We start from the raw sequence: 25915 nt of genomic DNA on the forward strand, positions 1-25915 counted from the left end.
CTGAAGGAAGGGACAAACATAGAAATGAAAACTTAAGACAAAAGAAACTTTTACAGGAAGGGGAACCAGGGAAGAAGAAGAGAGCTCCCTGCTTCCGGTGAGCAAAGGCAGCCCCTGAGCTTCCACCGCCCTTCATATTTATTGAGTAGCAAGAGCAGGGAGGAGGAGGTAACGATTGGTCAGCTGCTTAATTGATCACAGGTTCATATCATTACTAACAGGCTTCAGATGTACCTAATCACAAGAAACACTTGCTTTGGGGGCATGACTGCCCTCAGCATTCCTTCTGGATGGCATACGCAGTTTGTCAGTTTGCCAACATTCTTCATTTATGAGGACAGTTTGCTCTGTACTCATATAGCCTCCAGTGGTATACTGAGTTGATCATGACCCTCACTCTTTCAGCCTTCAACAAGAAAGAAAGGGTTTCTCTTTAAGTGTCTGGCTTTCCACTTAGCTGCCAGCTGATGCCTGCCTTCAAAGCAAACCCATGACAGAAAAGGCGGAAAAAAGCAGGATTTCTTTAATCCACAGGGCCGCTTTTCCTGGTTCTTCTGGCCAAAAATACAGGGTTTCTAATGAGGTTTAGCCATCTACTTCACTGCCACACAGTTCCTGTACTTAGGCTTGCCCTCGGCATAAAGCCACAAAAGAAAAGAGAAAGGAAAATGGGAAACTCATGCCCCTTCACAATATACATGCTTTTGCTTACTTTTCAGAGCCCTCAGGTAGTTGCTTTTTGTATTTCATCCAGAATTTTCAATTGTAATCAGTGGAAAAGATAAGTGATATGGGCTTATTCCATTTTGAAACAAAAATGAACTTATTCCATTTTGATGAGAACCAGGTATTTCAATATACTTATATTTAATTTTTATTTTATTATATCTGTCTTCTCTCTCTTTTTGTCTGTATTTTTCCTATTTTCCCTATATTCACTTCTCTTATTTTGCTGATTTTCTTCTCTCTACATATAGATATATCTACAATTATACCCACATCTAAAACTATATATATGTTTATGTATGTGTGTGTATATATATCTATAGCTTTAACTATATATTTATAAATGTGTTTTATATATATATATACACACACACACATATATAAACTTTTTTGAAGTATACATATATGCCCCTATATGGGATTTTATTATATAAATGTCCCAAAATTTATTTTTTAATTCTGCTGTTGGGCATTTTTGTTCCCATTTTGGAGCAATGCAAATAGTGCTTTTATAAACATTTTAGTACATGATTTTTGGTTAATATGTATATTCCTATTGGGTATATACAATGAAGTAAAATTACTGGGTCATTGGATATACGTATTTTCAGCTTTAGTAGATACCCAGGAATATTTATTTTAAAATCATTTCCCACATGACTCTGGGACACAGCAAGGATGGTGAATCGCTGCCCTAGAGCCAATAGCTTCCTGCTGTCCATCTCCTGTTTTGCTTTTAGCTGTAGGTCCATTTCCCCACCCAGCCTATGGAGCTGCCCACAGCCTCCACACAGATCTTAGAACCATGGTGGCCTTGTCCTCTCCAGGTCTCACTGAGGCTGAGGCTCAGCTAGGGGCCTCCATCTCAAACCAAGAAAACCCTAGTTGCTAAGGGAGAGAGCAGATCTCGAGTATTAAAGCTCTGGAGGCTCCTTGCACAGTTCCCCTTCACCCCGATTTTGCACAAGGATGCAGGGTTGCTCCTGCTTACTTGGGACCTGCTATCCTTGTTCTTGCCCCTCCAACTTCCCCATTCCCTGACTCCACACCAAGCATTTATAGCTGCTTGTAATTCTGAATATGTCAACAAAGACTATTTTTTGCCTTTCTGAAGTTTTATCTCCCTTGGATCCTTAGATGGTAAGCCCCTCTTTTATCCTCATCCTGTCATCTCTACCTCTCCCAGTGAATTCTAACTGCTCATCTTCCACCAGGGGAAAATCCAAACAAAGGTACTTGAGGGTCTTCAACTCTATGGTACTCAAGATTACCTTCTTTTTCTTGCTGTTTATCAACCACTAGAGCTGAAATTTCTTCTAAATGTGCTTTTTCCTTGTCTTTCATTGCCAATTTCTCAGTTGAAAAGAGCAGGTATAACTTCTGCATCAAATCAGTAGCTGTCTCAGAACCATTACTGTGATTGTTCCCTAATACAAGGAAATGTTGCACCTGGGAATCAGATTCATCAAACAGCTTACCATTTTCTGTCTTTATTTCATATATCCCAGGAAGAAGTCTGAGGTAATAGAGAAGAGAGATGAAAAATTAGTTAGCCAAGTTCCCTGCAAGATTAAATGTGAATACCACCAGATAATATAAGAGGAATCCATTTTATGCATGTGATTGGAATAGTCCAAGTTCAGTTCATGAATGAAATTTGACTCGTGCAATTTTCTAATATTCTGAAGGGAACTTAGACAATTGTCTCCACAGTTTAGAATTCCAAACCAGTATAATTTCCATCATTAAATTTTTATTGAGTACTTAGGGTTGTACTTTATAAAATCAGACTTGAAAGAATCCTTCCTGCCAATCTTCATATGTGTTTTGCTTTCTAAATGGCCAAATGTTTTGTTTTGTTTTTTTATGTTTTTATTCTGCTCTAAAATTGTTACATGGAATCTTTGATATAAGTTTTCTGTTTTGGCAGTACCCAATATTGGAGTTATGTTATCTAATTACTGAGAAGGTACTAACAGGAGGGTATTTTTGGTAAAAGAAACAGAAATGGAGCATAGTTCTTTCAAATATAAGTTCTGTTCTATCTGCGATTAATTTCAGACCTATGCTATCATCACAAACGAGTAGCATTTAAAACACACACACACACACACACACACACACAAACATACACTTGGATCTTGAAAACTAAAATGCTATTCATTTCACAGTTTTCTTAAGAACTGTTTCCAGTTGTGGTATTAACCAAATTTGGAATTTCTCAACTCACAATACAGTGTTTTCTGTGACACTGTTCTCTGGGTTGGGAGAGGTCATGTTAACACATGTGGCTTTCATATCTTTGGTGGGATATTTGTTGATGGCACCTGGAGAGAGAGTGAGCTGGTTAGTCTAAATTTTACCCATCTACATTATTATCTCACCCAAAGTCAGCTCATCTTTTCATGTGGTTGGCAGTGTTTTCAAGAACAACTTTTATAACGGACTTGGCAAAATAGGCACACTCTGACATGGAAATTCTTTGTTCTTGGCAAAGTCAAGAAGATACAGCCAGTCATTGAATAAATAATTCCAATGCTCTATCACAAATTTGTGATATAATTTAAAGACATCTCTAAATTCTTTCTATCATTTGTTTCTCCCCCTATAAAAGGAGGATCTTTCTAGAAGACTCTTTTTTAAAAAATTATTTATATTTTTTATTTTTTTAAATTATACTTTAAGTTCTGGGAGAAGACTCTATTAGCTATTGAAATTGTCTGCCCTATTTATCTTCGGGTTGGGAGAAGGCACATTTTTACTTGCTACTAAACATAACTGCTAAATTCCAAGATTCCTGCGAACTGTGTAAGCCCTTGGGCTTTATGCATGCCAGAAAACCTGCAACCTTGTGATTCTCTAGTAAGCTTGCAGGAGCTGCAGAGACCATTCAATGTAGCCTCTGCCATCTTCCTAATTCCCAGCACAGGCTAGGACTTGTTTGATGTTACAAGGTTTTGGATGTGCTGCTATATGCATGTCTAAAGTCATAGCACATGGGCAGAGGCTGGGGCAGCCACCCTCAAAGCCCCACTGTGTAAAGACACCCTAAAAAATCCCTGCCAGCTGTCTGGCATGGAGGCTCTAGAGGAGATTTGTCCCTATGGCTCATAAGAATTCAAGTCAGAACTTAGGTTAATTTATAATGACAAGACAAAATAGAAGTCCTTGGAGTAGGTGGAGGGCAGTGTCAGTGTGATATTATTTATTATAGCATTACACCTTGCTAAGGGTTTAGTAATTAAAGTATGATTTACTAGACAACAGCATAGCCCTGTGGTCAGAATGTGAGGGGCTGAGTCTAGAATTTACCAATTATTACTTGTGAGATTTTAAGCAGTTTATTTAACGTTTCTGAATCTCAGTCTTTTCACTTGCAAAATGGAGTTATGAATACTTTCCTCTGAGGACTGCACTGAAGATTAAATGACACAATCAATTTAAAGAACCTGCCACATAGTAAACACAGATTAGGGCTAAAGGGCACTTTTCCTCCATTTGAGGATTTCCTGGCTAAAACTTTGGCAGCGCAGCAGCAAGGCTCATGGTAAAAAAATCTGGGACTTTTCTCTGAGATTTTTTACTGCCTCCTATTCACTTATACTCTACCACTCTTAACTGAAGTGAGGATCATTTTACTAAGTCTGCTGATGGACTGTACACAGAAACATTAAATCTATTGCAAAGGCAATCAAAGAGAATTAATGACTTACGTCTGATTAAATGGACAAATGGCTTGACAAACTTAATGATATAATTCCAATCTGGCTTGTGGGTTCGGCCAAGTTGGACCAAGTGATGATCCAGAGGGTGGCTGGCTAATTCTTCTAATTCCTTGTCATTGTGTTTAGGGCCAAAGGAAAACACAAATATGGAGTAGCCTTGACACTTGGCTCTCAGAGACACATTCCTTAAGACTTCTTTGTCTAAAGGGTTGGTTTCACCAGCAGATATTACAAAGATAACTTTGTTTTTCCTCAGATTCGGGGTTCCTACAAAGACATTGTCAATTGTCCACTGCAAGGCATGGCCAATAAAAACATCTCCATTGAGCTGTTGAGAGTCTTGGAGATGATGTTTCATTTGGTGTATACTGTTATAAGTAACCAAATCAAATTCCAGGTAGACAGGGCATTCTTCAGTGTTAGGCATATAGCCTGGGGGAGAGTAGCTCAGGACAGCAACCCTGTCTCCTAAGGTGGAGGTCAGTGGAGCGGGGGCGATGTGAAAGTAATCAAGCACTGAGGTTATGAAAGCTTTTACTTCCTTAAACTCATCACTTCCTACTCTTTGGGAAGTATCTATGAGGAAAGCCACATCCATGTAATATTCTTGAAGAGAGACATCTCCAGGTTCATAAGTATGATCTGGTTCTTCTTTTCTGCCATAATTTTCATGTCCTGCAACAGAATAACTCAAGTCATTCTTTTTAATAGAAAGATAAGCTTGGAGCTCCTAGTCATAGATGGCAAATACACAGCATGAGGGTATTACCATGCTGCATTTCCATACTCATGGCAGACATCAATAATCACATTGCTTGTTCCCAGATGCACCCTCCAAATCTGTACCGACATAGCGCATGCAGAGCCATTACCATTTGACATGTATTGTCACATAAGAAAAAACTCATTTGCTATCCTATCTCAGATCTTTGTGAAAGGATTGATTTATCCTCCAGCTATTTTAATATGAAAGATGAGAAACACTCATTTTTAATGTACTCCACATGGCTAAAAAATTTGAAGTACACATGTGCATGAAATTTAATTATATGTAATGACCTCAAGAGAAAGTACAGATATTAAAGCTACATTTATTGGTGGCAAAAGCACAAAAACCTTTATATATGTGTTCAAAGTATGCACCATAGAGCAATGGCATGAGAGCAAGTATAAACAAGTGCTGATTTTGGAATCTAAATGCTGTGTGAGATATGACATACTCTAAGAACCTGGTACTCAAAGTGCCTGCAAACAGTTCATCAGCCCATTTTAAGGTAAGGAGTTTGCACCATGATGTAAGTCAACTAAATTACTAAGCACACTGATTAGTTCAGCTGACATTTATTTATTTATTTATTTTCATAGCAAGACTTTATCCTTGAAGAAAACATTGCCTTGATTTACATTCTGAGGCAAGCTTCTTATCTTGCTACAGATGAGCACTTCAGGTAGCTCTGCTCTAAGCCTAAGGGATCATGAAGCCTGTCTACAATCATATGAATGATGGCTGATTGGTGAGGCGTCAACAGGAAATGACAGTTCGGAAAGACAGGAAGTAGATGGCCAATGTTCTTTGCTTCTATGAAAGAAGTGAATTTGTGAACCTAATCAAGCAAAAAGTAGATTTTTAACTGCCAGAAATTTATTGATCTCCATTTCTACTCAACCCTTTATTAGATACTTTTACATTAATTTTCACAACAACAAATGAGTCAACCTGTATTAATGCTATAAGCCTAATATAGAAATAAAATGCCAGAAAAATACCCCACCACCATGGGTGAAGCTATTAACAGTGAAATGCTATATTAGATAATTTTTGATGGTTAAATGAGCCCTGCCTTCCAGTATAAATTCCATATTATCTCTTTAAAAATCTATTGTTGGATTTAACTTGCTAACATTTTCTTTACAATTTTGCATCTGTGTTCACATCCTTGTGAATGATGCTCTGTGGTTGGTCGGTAGTTTCCCTTTCATGTAATGTCTTTGTCTAGTTTTGGTATCAGGGTAATCTGGCCTCAAAAAATGAGTTGGGAACATTCCAGATCTACTCTTCTAGCTATTTTGAAATATGCAATAAATTATTGTTAACTGGTGTTAACTTTAAAATATATAATAAATTATTGTTAACCATGAGAACACTAGATCTTATTCCTTCTAATAAGTATTCTGTGTCCATTAACCAGCTCTTCTTTGTTCCCTCCTCCCTATTAGCCTTCCTAGCTTCTGGTAACCACCATGTTATTCACAGATATCCCAATTATCCAGATTTGATCATTATACATTGAATGCTTCTATCAAAATATCACATGTACTTCAAAAATATGTACAACTATTATGTATTCATAAACATTAAAAATAATAAAATGAGGTGGAGCCAAGATGGCCGAATAGGAACAGCTCCGGTCTCCAGCTCCCAGCCCCAGCGACACAGAAGACGGGTGATTTCTGCATTTCTGCTTGAGGTACCGGTTTCATCTCACTGGGGAGTGCCTAACAGTGGGTGCAGGACAGTCGGTGAAGCGCACTGTGCGCGAGCCGAAGCAGGGCGAGGCATTGCCTCACTCGGGAAGCGCAAGGGGTCAGGGAGTTCCCTTTCCTAGTCAAAGAAAGGGGAAGCAGACGGCACCTGGAATATCAGGTCAGTCCCATCCTAATACTGCGCTTTTCCAACGGGCCTGGAAAACGGCACACTAGGAGATTGTGTCCCGCACCTGGCTCGGAGGGTCCTATGCCCACGGAGTCTCGCTAATTGCTAGCACAGCAGTCTGAGATCAAGCTGCGAGGCGGCAGCGAGGCTAGTGGAGGGGCGCCCGCCATTGCCCAGGCTTGCTTAGGTAAACAAAGCAGCCAGGAAGCTCGAACTGGGTGGAGCCCACCACAGCTCAAGGAGGCCTGCCTGCCTCTGTAGGCTCCACCTCTGGGGGCAGGGCACAGACAAACAAAAACTCTGCAAGAACTTCCACAGACTTAAATGTCCCTGTCTGACTGACAGCTTTAAAGAGAGTAGTGGTTCTCCCAGCACGCAGCTGGAGATCTGAGAACGGTCAGACTGCCTCCTAAAGTGGGTCCCTCACCCCTGAGCAGCCTAACTGGGAGGCACCCCCCCAGTAGGGACAGACTGACACCTCATTCAACCCGGTACTTCTCTGAGACAAAACTTTCAGAGGACCTATCAGACAGCTGAATTTGTGGTCTCACGAAAATCCACTGTTCTGCAGCCACCGCTGCTGACACCCAGCCAAACAGGGTCTGGAGTGCACCTCTAGTAAACTCCAACAGACCTGCAGCTGAGGGTCCTGTCTGGTAGAAGGAAAACTAACAAACAGAAAGGTCATCCACACCAAAAACCCATCTGTACATCACCATCGTCAAAGACAAAAAGTAGATAAAACCACAAAGATGGGGAGAAAACAGACCAAAAAAACTGGAAACTCTAAAAAACAGAGCACCTCTACTCCTCCAAAGGAACGCAGTTCCTCACCAGCAACGGAACAAAGCTGGATGGAGGATGACTTTGATGAGTTGAGAGAAGAAGGCTTCAGACGATCAAACTACTCTGAGCTACGAGAGGAAATTCAAAACAACAGCAAAGAAGTTAAAAACTTTGAAAAAAAATTAGAAGAATGGATAACTAGAATAACCAATGGAGAGAAGGGCTTCAAGGAGCTGATGGAGCTGAAAGCCAAGTTTCGAGAACTACGCGAAGATTGCAGAAGCCTCAGTAGCAGATGCGATCAACTGGAAGAAAGGGTATCGCTGATGGAAGATGAAATGAATGAAATGAAGAGAGAAGGGAAGTTTAGAGAAAAAAGGATAAAAAGAAATGAACAAAGCCTCCAAGAAATTTGGGACTATGTGAAAAGACCAAACCTACGTCTGATTGGTGTACCTGAAAATGATGGGGAGAATGGAACCAAGTTGGAAAACACTCTGCAAGATATTATCCAGGAGAACTTCCCCAATCTAGCAAGGCAGGCCAGCATTCAGATTCAGGAAATACAGAGAACGCCACAAAGATACTCCTCGAGAAGGGCAACTCCAAGACACATTATTGTCAGATTCACCAAAGTTGAAATGAAAGAAAAAATGTTAAGGGCAGCCAGAGAGAAAGGTCGGGTTACCCACAAAGGGAAGCCCATCAGACTAACAGCTGATCTCTCAGCAGAAACTCTACAAGCCAGAAGAGAGTGGGGGCCGATATTCAACATTCTTAAAGAAAAGAATTTTCAACCCAGAATCTCCTATCCCGCCAAACTAAGCTTCATAAGTGAAGGAGAATTAAAACACTTTACAGACAAGCAAACGCTGAGTGATTTTGTCACCACCAGGCCTGCCCTAAAAGAGCTCCTGAAGGAAGCACTAAACATGGAAAGGAACAACCGGCACCAGCCACTGCAAAAACATGCCAAATTGTAAAGACCATCGAGACTAGGAAGAAACTATAGCAACTAACGAGCAAAATAACCAACTAACATCATAATGACAGGATCAGATTCACACATAACAATATTAACGTTAAATGTAAATGGGCTAAATGCTCCAATCAAAAGACACAGACTGGCAAACTGGATAAGGAGTCAGGACCCATCAGTGTGCTGTATTCAGGAAACCCATCTCACGTGCAGAGACACACATAGACTCAAAATAAAGGGATGGAGGAAGATCTATCAAGCAACTGGAAAACAAAAAAAGGCAGGGGTTGCAATCCTAGTCTCGATAAAATAGACTTTAAACCAACAAAGATCAAAAGAGACAAAGAAGGCCATTACATAATGGTAAAGGGATCAATTCAACAAGAAGAGCTAACTATCCTAAATATATATGCACCCAACACAGGAGCACCCAGATTCATAAAGCAAGTCCTGAGTGACCTACAAAGGGACTTAAACTCCCACACAATAATAATGGGAGATTTTAACACCCCACTGTCAGCATTAGACAGATCAACGAGACAGAAAGTTAACAAGGATATCCAGGAATTGAACTCAGCTCTACATAAAGTGGACCTAATAGACATCTACAGAACTCTCCACCCCAAGTCAACAGAATATACATTTTTTTCAGCACCACACCACACCTATTCCAAAATTGACCACATAGTTGGAAGTAAAGCTCTCCTCAGCAAATGTAAAAGAACAGAAATTATAACAAACTGTCTCTCAGACCACAGTGCAATCAAACTAGAACTCAGGATTAAGAAACTCACTCAAAACCGCTCTACTACATGGAAACTGAACAACCTGCTCCTGAATGACTATTGGGTACATAATGAAATGAAGGCAGAAATAAAGATGTTCTTTGAAACCAACGAGAACAAAGACACAACATACCAGAATCTCTGGGACACATTCAAAGCAGTGTGTAGAGGGAAATTTATAGCACTAAATGCCCACAAGAGAAAGCAGGAAAGATCCAAAATTGACTCCCTAACATCACAATTAAAAGAACTAGAAAAGCAAGAGCAAACACATTCAAAAGCTAGCAGAAGGCTAGAAATAACTAAAATCAGAGCAGAACTGAAGGAAATAGAGACACAAAAAACCCTTCAAAAAATTAATGAATCCAGGAGCTGGTTTTTTGAAAAGATCAACAAAATTGATGACCGCTAGCAAGACTAATAAAGAAGAAAAGAGAGAAGAATCAAATAGATGCAATAAAAAACGAAAAAGGGGATATCACCACTGATCCCACAGAAATACAATCTACCATCAGAGAATACTACAAACACCTCTATGCAAATAAACTAGAAAATCTAGAAGAAATGGATAAATTCCTCGACAAATACACCCTCCCAAGACTAAACCAGGAAGAAGTTGAATCTCTGAATAGACCAATAACAGGTTCTGAAATTGTGGCAATAATCAATAGCTTACCAACCAAAAAGAGTCCAGGACCTGATGGATTCACAGCTGAATTCTACCAGAGGTACAAGGAGGAACTGGTACCATTCCTTCTGAAACTATTCCAATCAACAGAAAAAGAGGGAATCCTCCCTAACACATTTTATGAAGCCAGCATGGTCCTGATACCAAAACCTGGCAGAGACATAACCAAAAAAGAGAATTTCAGACCAATATCCTTGATGAACATTGATGCAAAAATCCTCAATAAAATACTGGCAAACCGAATCCAGCAGCACATCAAAAAGCTTATACACCATGATCAAGTGGGCTTCATCCCTGGGATGCAAGGCTGGTTCAACATACGCAAATCAATAAATGTAATCCAGCATATAAACAGAACCAAAGACAAAAACCACATGATTATCTCAATAGATGCAGAAAAGGCCTTTGACAAAATTCAACAACCCTTCATGCTAAAAACTCTCAATAAATTAGGTATTGATGGGACGTATCTCAAAATAATAAGAGCTATCTACGACAAACCCACAGCCAATATCATACTGAATGGGCAAAAACTGGAAGCATTCCTCTGAAAACTGGCACAAGACAGGGATGCCCTCTCTCACCGCTCCTATTCAACATAGTGCTGGAAGTTCTGGCCAGAGCAATCAGGCAGGAGAAGGAAATAAAAGGTATTCAATTAGGAAAAGAGGAAGTCAAATTGTCCCTGTTTGCAGATGACATGATTGTATATCTAGAAAACCCCATTGTCTCAGCCCAAAATCTCCTTAAGCTGATTAGCAACTTCAGCGAAGTCTCAGGATACAAAATTAATGTACAAAAATCACAAGCATTCTTGTACACCAATAACAGACAAACAGAGAGCCAAATCATGAGTGAACTCCCATTCACAATTGCTTCAAAGAGAATAAAATACCTAGGAATCCAACTTACAAGGGATGTGAAGGACCTCTTCAAGGAGAACTACAAACCACTGCTCAATGAAATAAAAGAGGATACAAACAAATGGAAGAACATTCCATGCTCATGGGTTGGAAGAATCAATATCGTGAAAATGGCCATACTGCCCAAGGTAATTTAGAGATTCAATGCCATCCCCATCAAGCTACCAATGACTTTCTTCACAGAATTGGAAAAAACTACTTTAAAGTTCATATGGAACCAAAAAAGAGCCCGCATCGCCAAGTCAATCCTAAGCCAAAAGAACAAAGCTGGAGGCATCACGCTACCTGACTTTAAACTATACTACAAGGCTACAGTAACCAAAACAGCATGGTACTGGTACCACAACAGAGACATAGATCAATGGAACAGAACAGAGCCCTCAGAAATGATGCCGCATAGCTACAACTATCTGATCTTTGACAAACCTGACAAAAACAAGAAATGGGGAAAGGATTCCCTATTTAATAAATGGTGCTGGGAAAACTGGCTAGCCATATGTAGAAAGCTGCAACTGGATCCCTTCCTTACACCTTATACAAAAATTAATTCAAGATGGATTAAAGACTTATATGTTAGACCTAAAACCATTAAAATCCTACAAGAAAACCTAGGCAATACCATTCAGGACATAGGCGTGGGCAAGGACTTCATGTCTAAAACACCAAAAGCAATGGCAACAAAAGCCAAAATCGACAAATGGGATCTCATTAAAGAGCTTCTGCACAGCAAAAGAAACTATCATCAGAATGAACAGGCAACCTACAGAATGGGAGAAAATTTTTGCAACCTACTCATCTGACAAAGGGCTAATATCCAGAATCTACAATGAACTCAAACAAATTTACAAGAAAAAAACAAACAACCCCATCAAAAAGTGGGCAGAGGACATGAACAAACACTTCTCAAAAGAAGACATTTATGCAGCCAGAAAACACATGAAGAAATGCTCACCATCACTGGCCATCAGAGAAATGCAAATCAAAACCACAGTGAGATACCATCTCACACCAGTTAGAATGGCCATCATTAAAAAATCAGGAAACAACAGGTGCTGGAGAGGATGTGGAGAAGTAGGAACACTTTTACACTGTTGGTGGGACTGTAAACTAGTTCAACCATTGTGGAAGTCAGTGTGGCGATTCCTCAGGGATCTCGAACTAGAAATACCATTTGACCCAGCCATCCCATTACTGGGTATATACCCAAAGGACTATAAATCATGCTGCTATAAAGACACATGCACACATATGTTTATTGCGGCACTATTCACAATAGCAAAGAGTTGGAACCAACCCAAATGTCCAACAACGATAGACTGGATTAAGAAAATGTGGCACATATACACCATGGAATACTATGCAGCCATAAAAAATGATGAGTTCGTGTCCTTTGTAGGGACATGGATGAAACTGGAAAACATCATTCTCAGTAAACTATCGCAAAGACAAAAAACCAAACACCGCATGTTCTCACTCATAGGTGGGAATTGAACAATGAGAACTCATGGACACAGGAAGGGGAACATCACACTCCGGGGACTGTTGTGGGGTGGGGGGAGGGGGGAGGGACAGCATTAGGAGATACACCTAATGCTAAATGACGAGTTAATGGGTGCAGGAAATCAACATGGCACATGGATACATATGTAACAAACCTGCACATTGTGCACATGTACCCTAAAACCCTAAATTATAATAAAAATAATAATAAAATAAAATGAAATAAGTGAGTCGCAAAATATTCCCTTTTCTTTTATGTTCTGGAAGAGTTTTCATAGAATTGGTATTATTTCTTCCTTAGATTTTTAGTTGAATTCACCAGTGAAATCATCGATACCTGGAGTTTTCTTTATGGGAAGATTTGAACTACAAATTCAATCTCATTAATAGGTATAAGGCTACTTAGGTTATTTCTTCTTGAGTAAGCTTTGGTAGTTTATACATTGCAAGAAATTTGTGTATTTTACCTAAGCTGATTTATATGCAAAAGATTGTTCATAATATTCTCTGGTTATCCTTTTAATATCCTTGGAATACATCTCCCCTCTCATTTGTGATGTTGGAAAGTTGTGTCTTCTCTTTCTTCCTGGTGAGTTTGATTATAGATTTATCAATTTTATTGATCTTCTCAAAGAAACAACTTTTGGGTTGACTTCATTGTTTTTCTTTTTTCAATTTCACTGAATTCCACTTTATTTTCATTATTTTCTTCCTTCTGCTTACCTTGGGTTTATCTGGTTCTTCTTTCTCTGATTTCTTAAGGTAGAAGTTGTGATCATTGATTTGAAACATTTCTTCTTTGTCAATATAGGCATTTAATGCTATTTATTTCCTCCTAAGTACTGCTTAAGTGGAACCTCAAATTCTGGCATATTGATTTTATTTTCTCTTATTTCAAAATATTATACTTTCTAATGTCCATTTTTATTTATTCTTTGACCATAGACTATTTAAAATTGCTTTATTTAGTTTCCAAATACTTAGGGAGTTCTCAAAGATCTTTCTGCTATTGATTTCTAATTTAACTCTGTTTTGGTCAGAGAACACATTTGCTATCACCTGAATCCTTTAAAATGTTGAGCATTGTTTTATGGTCCACAATATGGTCTATCTTGGTAAATGTTTCATGTGCACTTGGAAAGATTATATATTCTACTGTTGGTGGAGTGTTCTACAAATGCCAGTTAGGTCAAATTAGTTGATAGTATTGCTCAAACCTACTGTATTCCTGCTGATTTTTAATCAATTATTGGGAGAAGATCCTGAAACTAACTAATACTCTTCATTTTTTAAATCTTTTTTTTCTTTGTGTTTCATTTTGGAGAATTTGTATTGCTATGTTTTCAAGTTTACCAATCTTTTTGTTTTGCCAAATCTAATCTGCCATTATCCCATTCAGCGCATCATTCCTCTTGGACACAATGATTTTCAACCCTGCAAATTCTATTGGAATCTTTTTATATCTTTCATGTGTCCACTTAACTTTTTAACATATTGAATACCGTTACAATGACTGTTTTGATATCTTTGCTAATTCTAACATCTGTGTCCGTTGTGGTTTGGTTTTGAGTGATTATACTCTTCATTATGTTTTGTGCTTTTCTGCTTCTTATGCCAGACATTGTGAAATTTTCCTTGTTAGGTGTGAAATACTTTTGTATTCTTGTAAATATCCATGTGCTTAGTTCTGGAAGGCAGTTAAGTTGCCTGGAAAGAGTCTGATCCTTTTGGATCTTGCTGTTATGATTTGCTAGATGAGTCTAAAGCAGTGGTTAATTCAGGGCTAATTATTTCCTATTACTGAGCCAAGACCTTCCTAAGTTTTCTCCCCATTACTATGTGAATTATGTTCTTTTCCAGTCTTGCTGGTGGGAAAAAAAAACCATGATTCCTAGCCCTGTTAAGCAAATAGCACTATTTTAAGAGGGTTCTTTCCCTGGTCTCAGGTAATTCCTTCACATGCATGTGCTGTTAACACTCTCCTGAATAACCCAGGGAGACCCTCGCAGACCTCTGGGGTTTACTCTCTGTGCAGTTATCCCTCTCTGGTATCCCACCCTGTCAGCTCTCACTGCCTTGGTCTCCCTGTTCTCTCAGCTCTGACTCCTCAGCTCCAGGAGCTCACTGGGCTCCTCCTCAATGCCCTCTTCTTGTACCATGTCCTGAAAACACTCAACGCTGTAAGCTGGAGCACTTGTAGCATTCATCTCATTTGTTTCCCTTCTCTAAAGATTACTGTATTTCATTTCCTAATGTCCAGTGTCTTAAAAGTTGTTATTTCCTTTATTTTGCTTGCTTTCTTTTGTTTATTACAGTTGTGAGGTAAATCCAACTTCTTTACTCCATCTTGGGCAGTTCTGAAAGATGAGAACTGACCATCTTGTTTGAGATGCTTCTTTTCCTTCTTACAAAGGACTAAGAATTGGTCATATATACACCACATTCTTCCTTTATCAATAAATACATTTCTAGTAATTGAACAGGATTTTGCATTACACAAGCGTGTTTGACATTTATGGGCCTCCTATTCTCCACCAGGAACCCAGTGGCAAACTCTTCTTAGAATTTCTGGTCAAGATTGAGGTCCCTGATTAAACAACCAAACATGAAACTAGAAGTGCAGACCACAGCATATATTTTATATTCTTTGCAAATCACCACCAAAAACACTTCTAGAGTTCTCAGCCATAGTGTGTTAGGAATTGTGAGGATTAATTAAATGAACATTTCTAACTTTTTGGAGTTTGATCCTTTTTGGAGTTTTGGAGTTGACTAACCATTACCTGCGATGTTACCATGATCTCTGTTTTTCAACTACAGCATTTCAGTTTCTTTAAAAAGGCCAACCAACACACTTTGTTAAACATAAAGAAAAGCATTGCTGGGTGTGGTGGCTCATGCCTGTAATCTCAACACTTTAGGAGGCTGAGGTGGGAGGATTGCTTGAGGCCAGGGGTTCAAAATAAGCCTGGGCAACATAGTGGACCCATCTCTACAGAAAATTTAAAAAATTAGCCGTGTGTGGTGGTGTGTGCCTCTAGTCTCAGCTACACTTGAGAGGCTTAGGCAGGAGGATCACTTGAACCCAGGAGTTTGAGGCTGCACTGAGCTGTGATCACACCACTGCATTCCAGCCAGGGCAACAGGCAAAATCCTATCTCTAAAAAGAAAGAAAAAGAAAAAGAATTTCATAAATGTTCTAGTAGAAGCAAAATGATTAACTTCCCATGTTAGTGAAATATTGTTTTCTGCAAGCCCATACCAGAAATATTACTGTTTTTTCCAGTTTTCTCTTTATAAATAAGCAAAATCTCAATCCTTTTCTAAAATACCCCTCAGAACTATTTTCTAAAGAGGTATATTTCATCTACGAAATGTCTAAAAATAGGTCACCTCCCAACTTACAGGACTAGCATGAGAATCACAGAAGCTAAATGTGGATGATGTACCTTGAAAACTCTAAAATTTAGTCAAAGGTGTGATTATTCTACTTGGAGTCTAAATTCATCTTACTTAGGGAGACAAGGTCTTCAAAAATATTTTCTTTCAAGATAATCTGGCAGAAGTGTGGATAAAACATATCCATAGCTCACAATGGTGCTGTGTATTTTCTGGAAATGTCAACTCAGCCAAATTCTCATCTTCAACTCTGTGAAAGAATTTCCTTAGAATGGCAGAGGAAGGGGAGCTGGCTTGCTTTCCTATGGGCAAGACTTGGAAGGAATTAGGGATTCAGCAGAATTTCCAGGGAAGCACCCCCAGAGAGTAGCCTGACTTTGGCCAATGACTTAAGCCACAACACCAGATGTGCTCCAGTAACATTAGGGAGAAGTGGGGGTGGAAAGGAAACTTAGAGAAGGAGACTTTAAAGGATTTGGGCCACCTGGACGGGGATTAGATATGCTGTGAGGCTGTTATGCTGCCTTTCATGGCATTTGTGGGAAATCTCAAGATATGCATGAGTTATCCAGTGGCCTGCTTTGAAATTTGTTCAGGGGCCAAAATTAACCATGTGTTCTTCATAGGCAAGCCACATGTACAATTGAGGCTACTTGATGTGTGAGGTTCCGTCCAGATGAACTGTAGCTAATATTTTTCAAGTTGACATTTTTTATAATGACTTCCCATGAAATTAACAGAACTTTCTTTTGGCTTTTCTACTTTCTTAGTATTTAATCAAACATTCAGTTTGCTTCGGGTCTTGTGCTCAGCTCTACGCTTGTCTTCTTTCATTTAATCTTCCTTGAAGCACTATGAGAGTAGAATAATCATTTCCATTTTACAGATGAGCAAACCAAGGCTTGGAAAGGGTGAATAAGTTGGCTAAGAAAGGATGGCCGATAAGTGGTAGAGGCAGGATTTGAACCCAGCTTTGTCTAGCTCCTTCAGAAGAACTGGTCATTAGAGATGAGATTCTAGCAGAAACGTGAAAGGACCCATCAGCCAGCTCACTTATGGCCCTGGGACCTGGTGTGAAAAATGTGCTTGTTCCTTCTGATTGAAGCCACCAGAGAACGTTTTCTTCCAAAAGTAAGCAACTATATATGAATTAAATGCAATTTGTAATTTTTCTCTTCTTAGGCATTGTAGAACAGTGATTATCAGCAGAATATTCAGTTTCAGTCCTGCCTCTGTCATTTGTTAACTTCGTGACCCTGAGTTTTGTCCATGCCTCAGTTTTATTATCTTAAAAATATGTAATAATATACTACAACCTTACAAGGTTTTTGAGAAAATTAAAGTTTGCACCATGCTTTGCATATCCTAATTACTCCACAAATATAATTTTTAGAAAGAAACAAAGAAAAGCCTCAGGCATCTGAAAATCCTTCCCATGACAGTATATTATCCAAACCAGGACTTTCACTGAAAAAAGCAAAGTCAGCTGGTCTAGCTTAGAGACAAGTGTACAGATGCTCTCAGAAACAAGAACTCTTATTCTGTTGTGTTGACGCATGCTTAACTTCAAGGAGTAGGCAATCATTCATACACCTCTCCACTTACCACTGCCAGCCCAGGCCCATCACCCTTCCTGTCTGGTAAAGTCACTGGTCAAGTTCTAAAGGCACGTGTTGGGGCAACAAAGGAGGCAGGCACAAATATGTATGTATCTGATGGGTGTCATTGATTTTATGCCTAAGGGAAATATAGACACATTAAAAATTATCTTGTTTTGCTGTTTGAAGTCCTCTTCCCTCATTTACCTGGATAAGTAGGAAATAGATTTCATCCTTAAAATGTCTTAAAATAGATTTCATCCTTTTCTCCGAAGACTTAGAATTCATGTCTTTTTGGCCTAGACTTTTCTAGGTGGCATTTAGATGATAAAAGTGAGTCTTGTGGGTCATTTCACACTCTGAAACAGTAGTCTGCAGAAAGGGACCAGCAAACTGAGAAAAGGCAATGCATGCCTTTGGAGTCATTTATACCCAAATGACCTGGGATATGGCTCGTGGTTTTAATGGAGTTATTCTGTGCTCCATGCCTCTGGATGAGTTTATAAGAAGGTTTTTTTTAAAAAAAAATTTTTAATTTAAATTTAAAAATAGAATTGTGCCACCAAAACTATTTAAAAATAATTCTCCCAAATGATTACATGATTTAGTTTATATTCAAATTTGGCCATTTATTCCTCATTTGTAAACGCAAAAATGACCATCACCAGGCAACATGGCATACGTTGTTAAAAGTCCGCGTTTTTGTGTTAATGGTCATGTTTTTGAATCCTGGCTCTGCCACTTACAAGCTACATTAATTTGTGTGAGGTTCTTAACCTTTGCATCAGTGTCTTCATTTGTAAAAGAAATAATGATAGATTTAATTTAATAAAGATTAAATAAAATCATGTCTATAAAGTGCTTATATGGTGGCTGGCCCATGGTTGCCCTCAATAAGCAGTAGCTTCTGTGATTACTATTATTCGTCATTCATTGTTCATCAGTCAAGTGATACAGTGTATGCAATACTTTGAAAAGTGTCCTGCATAGAATAAATATTGATCCTCCCAAAGCATGCCACTTTTTTTTTTAAATGAAGTCAATACTTCCTGAATTGTAGTAGTCATTTTTTGTACACACAGAATATACCTGACAGACGAAAAGCTTCTTGAAGACAGGGCTTATGTCTGAGTCTTTTTTTAAATCTCCCTAATTTCCCCAAAACCACTTTAGGGTTTAATTCAGAACAGGAGTCAAAGACATATTTGTTATATGAAAGAATGTCTGAATAGTTAAGGAAAAATCCATGCAAAAATTTAAGAGTCTTCATATAGTAAGCCCTCTATGAGGGCTGCCATCATCCAACCAACTTGCCATCACCACTACCGCCACACCTGTCACCACCACCACCACTCTCACTACCACTCCACCATCATATCTTACTTCCATCACCAGTACCACCACCACCACCACTGGCATCATTACTATCACCTCCTCACTATCACCATCATCACTATCACCATCACCACCACCCCACCTTCATACTTTTATCTCCATCACCACCATCTCCACCACCACCAATATTACCACCACCACCACCCCACCACCCACCTCAACCACAACCATCAGCAACAGCAAACACCTTCACTACCATCATCTTCACTACTACCATGACTAGCACCAACACTATCATCACCACCGCCTCCATCACCATCACCACCATTGTCACCTACTTAATACTTCAAGTATCCACATTTTATTCCATTAGAAAGGGTAACATAACATAAAATGTCACCAACACTCTAGAAAATTCATTAGTTGCAACAAATGATTGCACAAAACATACAGAAGCAACATCAGTGTACGTCTGAATTCAGATAGTCCACTTATTCTGAACCCTCAGTTTACATTCATCTTGTTCACATGTGAAACCTTCACAGAAGACAATCAAAACTATAATGATAATATTAATAACAAATTGCCAAGCAAAAGGAAATGTAACCATCTCAGGCTACAGCTTAAAATGAGGTAATGGGAGACTCAGTTTATTCCACAAAGAGCAACACGGTAGTTGAGATTTCTTAATGATTTCATAAAACATGTTATTAAAATCTAGACATTACTACAATTCTGCTGCTGATTTCTTCTTTGAAAAGTGTGCTGATAGGAAAGCAGAACATTTAGCTGATGTTCCTTGGATGACTCAGAAGCCAATACTGCTGCATTTTATTCCAGTGCAGATTTAAATTTAGCCCAAGTAAAAATATACATTCAAGTTTGATACATGACAGCAAAATTTAGAAGCAATCCAAGTGTTCAAAAAAAAGTAAATGGTCAAATACATGCATTCATTCATCAAAAGGAACATTTTGAGTACATTTAAAAAATCAGTATGAAGCTTACAGCAATAAAGAAAATGTTGTGACATAATATCATGTGAAAAGCAGGATATGCAGTTAAATAAAACTGTAAACCTATATGCCTATGGAAAAACAAAAGAATGTATTCTGCATTAAAAATAATTTGTTAAATTGTTTGATTTGAAACTTGGTATTTGAATTTTTATATGGTATAATAGTACTTTTATCATTTGTAAAAAAAATATAGTAGAATCTTGGACGTGTAATAAGGGAACAGTGGACAGGGTGTAGAAGTAGAGAGCCTGTCTAGTGAGTCTGCCAGTTCCATAAACTTGGGGGCATGAGGTTTCTTCTAAAACATTTCCCTTAAAAGTGACTTGATAATTCATTGTTTTCAGGAGCTGTCCTGTGCATTGGAGAATGTTTAGCAATGATCTCTGTTTACTAGATGCCAGTAGTGTCCCCCAGTTTTGACAATAAAAAAATGTCTCCAGATGTTGCAATATGACCCCTCGGGTGGGGTAGGGCAGAGCTGCTCCCAGGTGAGATTTTACCAGGTCATCACTAATACCCTTCCAGTTCTATTATCTTACGATTAATTCAAAGCAAAAAATAAATATACTGGCTCTAAAAACAAAACAATTTATAAATCAGAATAAGAGTAAAGTTAGAAAAATTAAAAAGAAAAACAAAACCTGTGTAAATTCCCTAAAGCATAATTCCAGCCTAGTCTGAAGGCTCAAGGGTTGCTTCTCATTTCTTAATGAGCTCATTGAAAAGAACATCAGTTGAAGTTATCCTAAGGCCTGGGGCTGCTTAAAGCTAGGAGCAGGCCCTAGGCTGAGTTTGGGTTGGTATTTAAAATGCGTTACAAATTATCCTGTTTTTTAATTCTGAAAGTAGATTAGCTGTATCTTAAGTACTGGTTAATACAGCATTTAAAAAACATTTCACAAGAAAACATCTGCAAGCATAGTACAGCATCTTTGACGAAAGTGCTAATTTGCCAGTGGGTCAATAGTTGCAATTTAATTAGAATTAAACTACCCATTTTAAAATTACATAATTTCAAAGAACAAAGTGCATTCTGTTGGCAAGTAATTAGAAGGGACTTCATGTTGCAAGGGATTTTTATATTGCAGATGTTATGTTCAAAAAGCCTGTTAGTATCTCTAGATAATCTCTACATATTTAGATCTTAAGTGTGTTTTGTCAGATAGACGTCGGATGGATAGATGGATGTTCTTGAATAAGATAAAATTATAATCTACTTCACCTGGAACTCTTTAGCAACACAAATTCTCATTTCTATTCTGTGATTCTGGATACCCAATTGTTTTCATCTCCATTGAGAGCACAGATTAAATTTGGCACACCAAAATGGTCAAATGTGCAGTGGCCCTTAAACTTCTGCCTACATCAGAATCACCTGAGCTGCTTGTTAAAACCCAGATTGCTGAGTCCTGCTCCCAGAATTTCTGATTCAGTAGCCTGGGACAAGTGCTGAGAATCTGCATTTCTAATGAGTTCCCAGGTGATGCTGATGCTGCTTGTGTAGGAACAACACTTTGAGAACCACTGACATAGTTGATCTCAAGCTTGAGGGCATACAAATATTACCTACAATGGTTATAAAGTTTATAGCTTTCTCCTCCTCATTCATACTCCTAAATATGAAACAGTAGTTATCAGGAGGACTTAGGAATCTGTGCTTATAATGAGCTTCCAGATAATTCTGATATAGGTTGTCCTTGGGCTCCTCTAAGTAAAAGGAGGGCCAGGAAAGGTGATAGAATTGAAGATAATTTCAATTCAAACCAGAGCAGACAGGGAGAAGCAGAGAAAGAGGCATAGGCAGGAAGATAGTCAATGATTGTGCTTCTTTTGAAAGCAGGTGATATACAATTAATTGCCAGCTCACAGGACTCTGGGTACTAAAAATTTCTTACATGGTTAAGATTCCTGACTTTTCCCAGCCTCTCAGTTCAAGAGCAGAAAGATCAGCCATCAGCCATAAGAATTAGATTATGAATGGGTAACAAACACAGCATATGGAGGTGCTTATGAAACTTATCAACCTTTTATTTGTGCCATACATCTGGAACTTATCAAAGCTCATTTCTGAGTGACTGAATAAAATATCTGAACTATAACTCACTCTACAGACAGCACACTATACAGAAAGCTCTCAGCAGTTTTTGGCAACTGGCTAAAGATGATTGAAAGAAAGAAAAGAATAGCACAAAGTTCCTAGAAAACACTTATGATCTGAGTAAAGGATGAAAAAATACACATTATCCTTCCGTCTCAAATGCTCAGTGTTTCCAGCCTATCCCAGCCTGACATAATCATCCCCAGAACTCTCAGCATACTTCAACTCACTGTAGGAGAAACTGGGTGGGGTAGGATTTACATTTTTTTCCCTGCTAGAGCTATGAACAATTATTTCTTCAGCCAAATGGGACCTTACACTAACGATACAGATCTTGATTCTCAGAGAGCTGAAAAAAATCAATGAAAAGTCTTTCTTCTATACTGAACATCAGTCATTAACAATGGCTGCAAAGATGCCCTTCTTTGCTTCGTTTCTTTCATATCCAGTCATATCTGTCTTTCTTGAAAAGGCTCATGCTTCTAAATTACTAGACTTTGGAATGCTGAGCTCTAACAAAGCTATCACAAATGACAATTTGATACTCTAACCCTCTGCCAAAACACCTCTTCTCTTTTTTCCCCTTTTTAAACAAACCATAATAAATTATTGTGCCTTGAAGGCTACTCTAATTTGCATGTCATTAAAATGAACATGCAAAATTAACATCCATTAAAAAGTACAAATCTTTAATTTTCTTCTTCAGGCTATGTCTACATGAAAATAAAAAAAGTTTTAACTAAAAAAAAATACACATTTGAATGTCTTAATACCACGGTACTACATATATCTAGTTTTACTGCATCACTTCTTTTTTTGAGCTAAGATGCCTATTTTTCAACTAATGATCATCTTTTTTATCCTTAATTGTAGCTTCTACAAAGGTAAGTTTAGCTCTTTTAAAGATAAGGTTCAAATGAGAACACATGGACACAGGAAGGGGAACATCACACTCTGGGGACTGTTGGGGGGTGGGGGGAGGGGGGAGGGATAGCATTAGGAGATACGCCTAATGCTAAATGATGAGTTAATGGGTGCAGCGCACCAACATGGCACATGGATACATATGTAACAAACCTGCACATTGTGCACATGTACCCTAAAACTTAAAGTATAATAATAATAATAATAAAGTGCTTAAAAAAAGATAAGGTTCAAATATTTATATTTCAGAAACAATTGTGGGGATGTAAATGTTAAACCCAAGAAAAAAAATTTTATCCCGGGAAGCTACTAAGAATGAATATTATAGTACAAAATTGGCCTCTTTTTCTCTTATACTTACATATTCTAACTACCATATGATACTTTCAGAACAATGCTTAAAATGCTGACATTCTGCCAAACAAGCATTTTAGAAGATTCCAGATGCCTAGGTGGAATGGCTGAATAGTCTCTTTGGAATTAAAAATAAATGCATTTTTAATGTATATGGATATAGAGTAGGTGTGTACATTTATGGAGTACATAATATGTTTTGATACAGGCATGCAATGCATAATAATCACATCATGAAGAATGAGGTACCTCATTTAATATAGACATACTCCTTTGTGTCTGATTTGTTTGAAATTATTACATTTTTACAAAAGTTATTGCTTTGCCATTAAAATGTATACAGCAGGCATCAAGGGAGTTTATGTTCTATCGTTTCTGGGTACCACAAAAATAAAACATACTTTCTCATATTATCACAAATTCTGGAACACTGGCCAGGCCAGCTTTTAAAAGTCATTTTAAAGAGAATCGCTTGAACCCGGGAGGCGGAGGTTGCGGTGAGCCAAGACCACGCCATTGCACTCCAGCCTGAGCAACAAGAATGAAACTCGATCCGCCCGCACCAAAAAAAGTCATTGTAATCCCTCCTTTGCTCTGATGTTCACTATACTGCTTCCTTCTACATCATACTAACCTTCTAAACTGTGGATGCTAGAGAAATCTTAAGCTTGGTGAGAATATCAGGGACATTTCTGAGAGGTTCTATCAGTGATCTCCCTAGCAGTGCCTGTCAGCATTCACTTCTTCAATTTCAATAAAAGTAGAAGTTGTATCTACCATAATGAACTTAAAAAAAAGTTGCTTTAGATACCAGCCTTAATTTATTTGATTTTCTACTAGTGTTAAAAGATGAGGATCCTGGCTATTTAAACATTTCCATCATGACTTTTCATTTTCTTACCAGAAGTGAGACTTGTGATTTCCGCAGATTTTTGATCTTTTTCATAATTGATCATTAATTTTTGTGGCTCAAACATTTGGCTTGGAAGGTAAACCAAATAGTCACTTCCATTGTCCTCTATCTTTACAAAAGGCGATTCTCTCCCAGAATTTAATTCTTGGCCAATGAAGCCATTCTCTCCTGAAAAATCCTCTTGTAGCTCAGTAATAAATCTAGAAGAAAAAAAAAACTTTAGGTGAGTCTAGATAACTTTAGAGAAGGAGGCAAATAAAACGTCCTTAACATTTAACATAGTTATTTAATTATCTCCTTAAAAAACCAATTGGGTGGTGAAAATATAAATCCATTTCAATCAAATAATTCATTGAGATTTCATTATACATATTATTTTTTAAAACTCTGATGAGATTTTCTACTTATTCTACCTTTTCTCACATCTTTCTAGAGCCTATTAAGTACTACTTTGGAATAACCAAGTTTGGTATGTGCAGAGTTTTATTGTTTGCTTTTTTTTTTTGAGACAGGGTCTCGCTCTTTTGAGATAGGGTCACCCAGGCTGGAGTGCAGCGGTACAATCACAGCTCACTGCAGCCTCAGCCTCCTGGGCTCTAGCAATCTTCCCACCTCAGCCTCCTGAGTAGCTGGGACCAAAGATGCATGCCACCATGCTGGGCTAATTTTTAATTTTGTGTAGAGATTGGTTCTTGCTATGTTGCCCAGGCTAGTCTCGAATTCCTGGGCTCAAGTGATCCTCCCTCCTCAGCCTCCCAAACTGCTGAGATTACAGGTGTGAGCCACCATGTCCAGCATTTGCAGAGTTTTCGATAAGTGAAAAGAAACTCACAAGCATTTGGAACAATCATATTATATCTCAGACTGATACCAATCACCATGGAAAATGCAGAAAATACTTAATCTACCAAGCACTGCTGTGAGAAAGTAAAATTATATAAAACATAACCCATATCAGTGCCTCTTAAAATAGTGTCTACATTTATAATCATAGCAGTTTAAGAGTTCTCTGTGATAATTTAAGAATTTTGTGTTTTTATTTGGATGATGTTACAAAACATATTCAATAGAAGTTTATTCTTGATTATGCAATTTTATGTAATTTCAATGTCCGTGTTTGTATTTGTATTTGATACTGATGTTTGGCACCCAGTAATATGATTTTAACTGTTGAGAGTTAATGAGGAGAGAAAGAAAAGTCAGATGTAATACGTAAATAATACATTCACACCAAGAGAAAATCAAGTGATATCATGCGTGATGGCACACTGTGTGAATAATTTTGCAGTAGTGCAGGTGAATATATGTGGTGGGGAATCATGTCATCATGTAACAGAGTAGGCAAGCTGCATGTAGATGTTCTTCTGCAGCATGCACCATATTTTATATATTTTACCAACATTTACCTTTTTTTTTGGTTTTTAAAAATTCCATTTTGACAAAGAAGAATCATTCATTGGATTAAGTTAGTGTTGAAAATTTTTGTCTTACAGAGTTTGTCTGGATTTTA

General features: G+C 38.1%; 1 protein-coding gene across 2 annotated transcripts in view; it reads right to left on the minus strand.

Annotated features, from left to right (window-relative positions):
• COL6A5 (collagen type VI alpha 5 chain) overlaps window positions 1–25915 on the minus strand; it is a 134692-nt gene that overhangs the window by 7200 nt on the left and 101577 nt on the right. The window contains exons 37-40 of one of the 2 annotated variants that reach the window (XM_012508361.2): window positions 24394–24605; window positions 4440–5126; window positions 2957–3053; window positions 1998–2242 (exon numbers count right to left, since the gene is read on the minus strand). In XM_012508361.2, coding sequence (XP_012363815.2) covers window positions 1998–2242; window positions 2957–3053; window positions 4440–5126; window positions 24394–24605 — 1241 coding nt within the window. The remainder of the gene's footprint in view (window positions 1–1997; window positions 2243–2956; window positions 3054–4439; window positions 5127–24393; window positions 24606–25915) is intronic. The other variant, XM_003265397.2, reaches the window with a different exon arrangement.

This window comes from Nomascus leucogenys, chromosome 8 (genome assembly GCF_006542625.1).
Source record: "Nomascus leucogenys isolate Asia chromosome 8, Asia_NLE_v1, whole genome shotgun sequence".
Lineage (NCBI taxonomy): Eukaryota > Metazoa > Chordata > Mammalia > Primates > Hylobatidae > Nomascus > Nomascus leucogenys.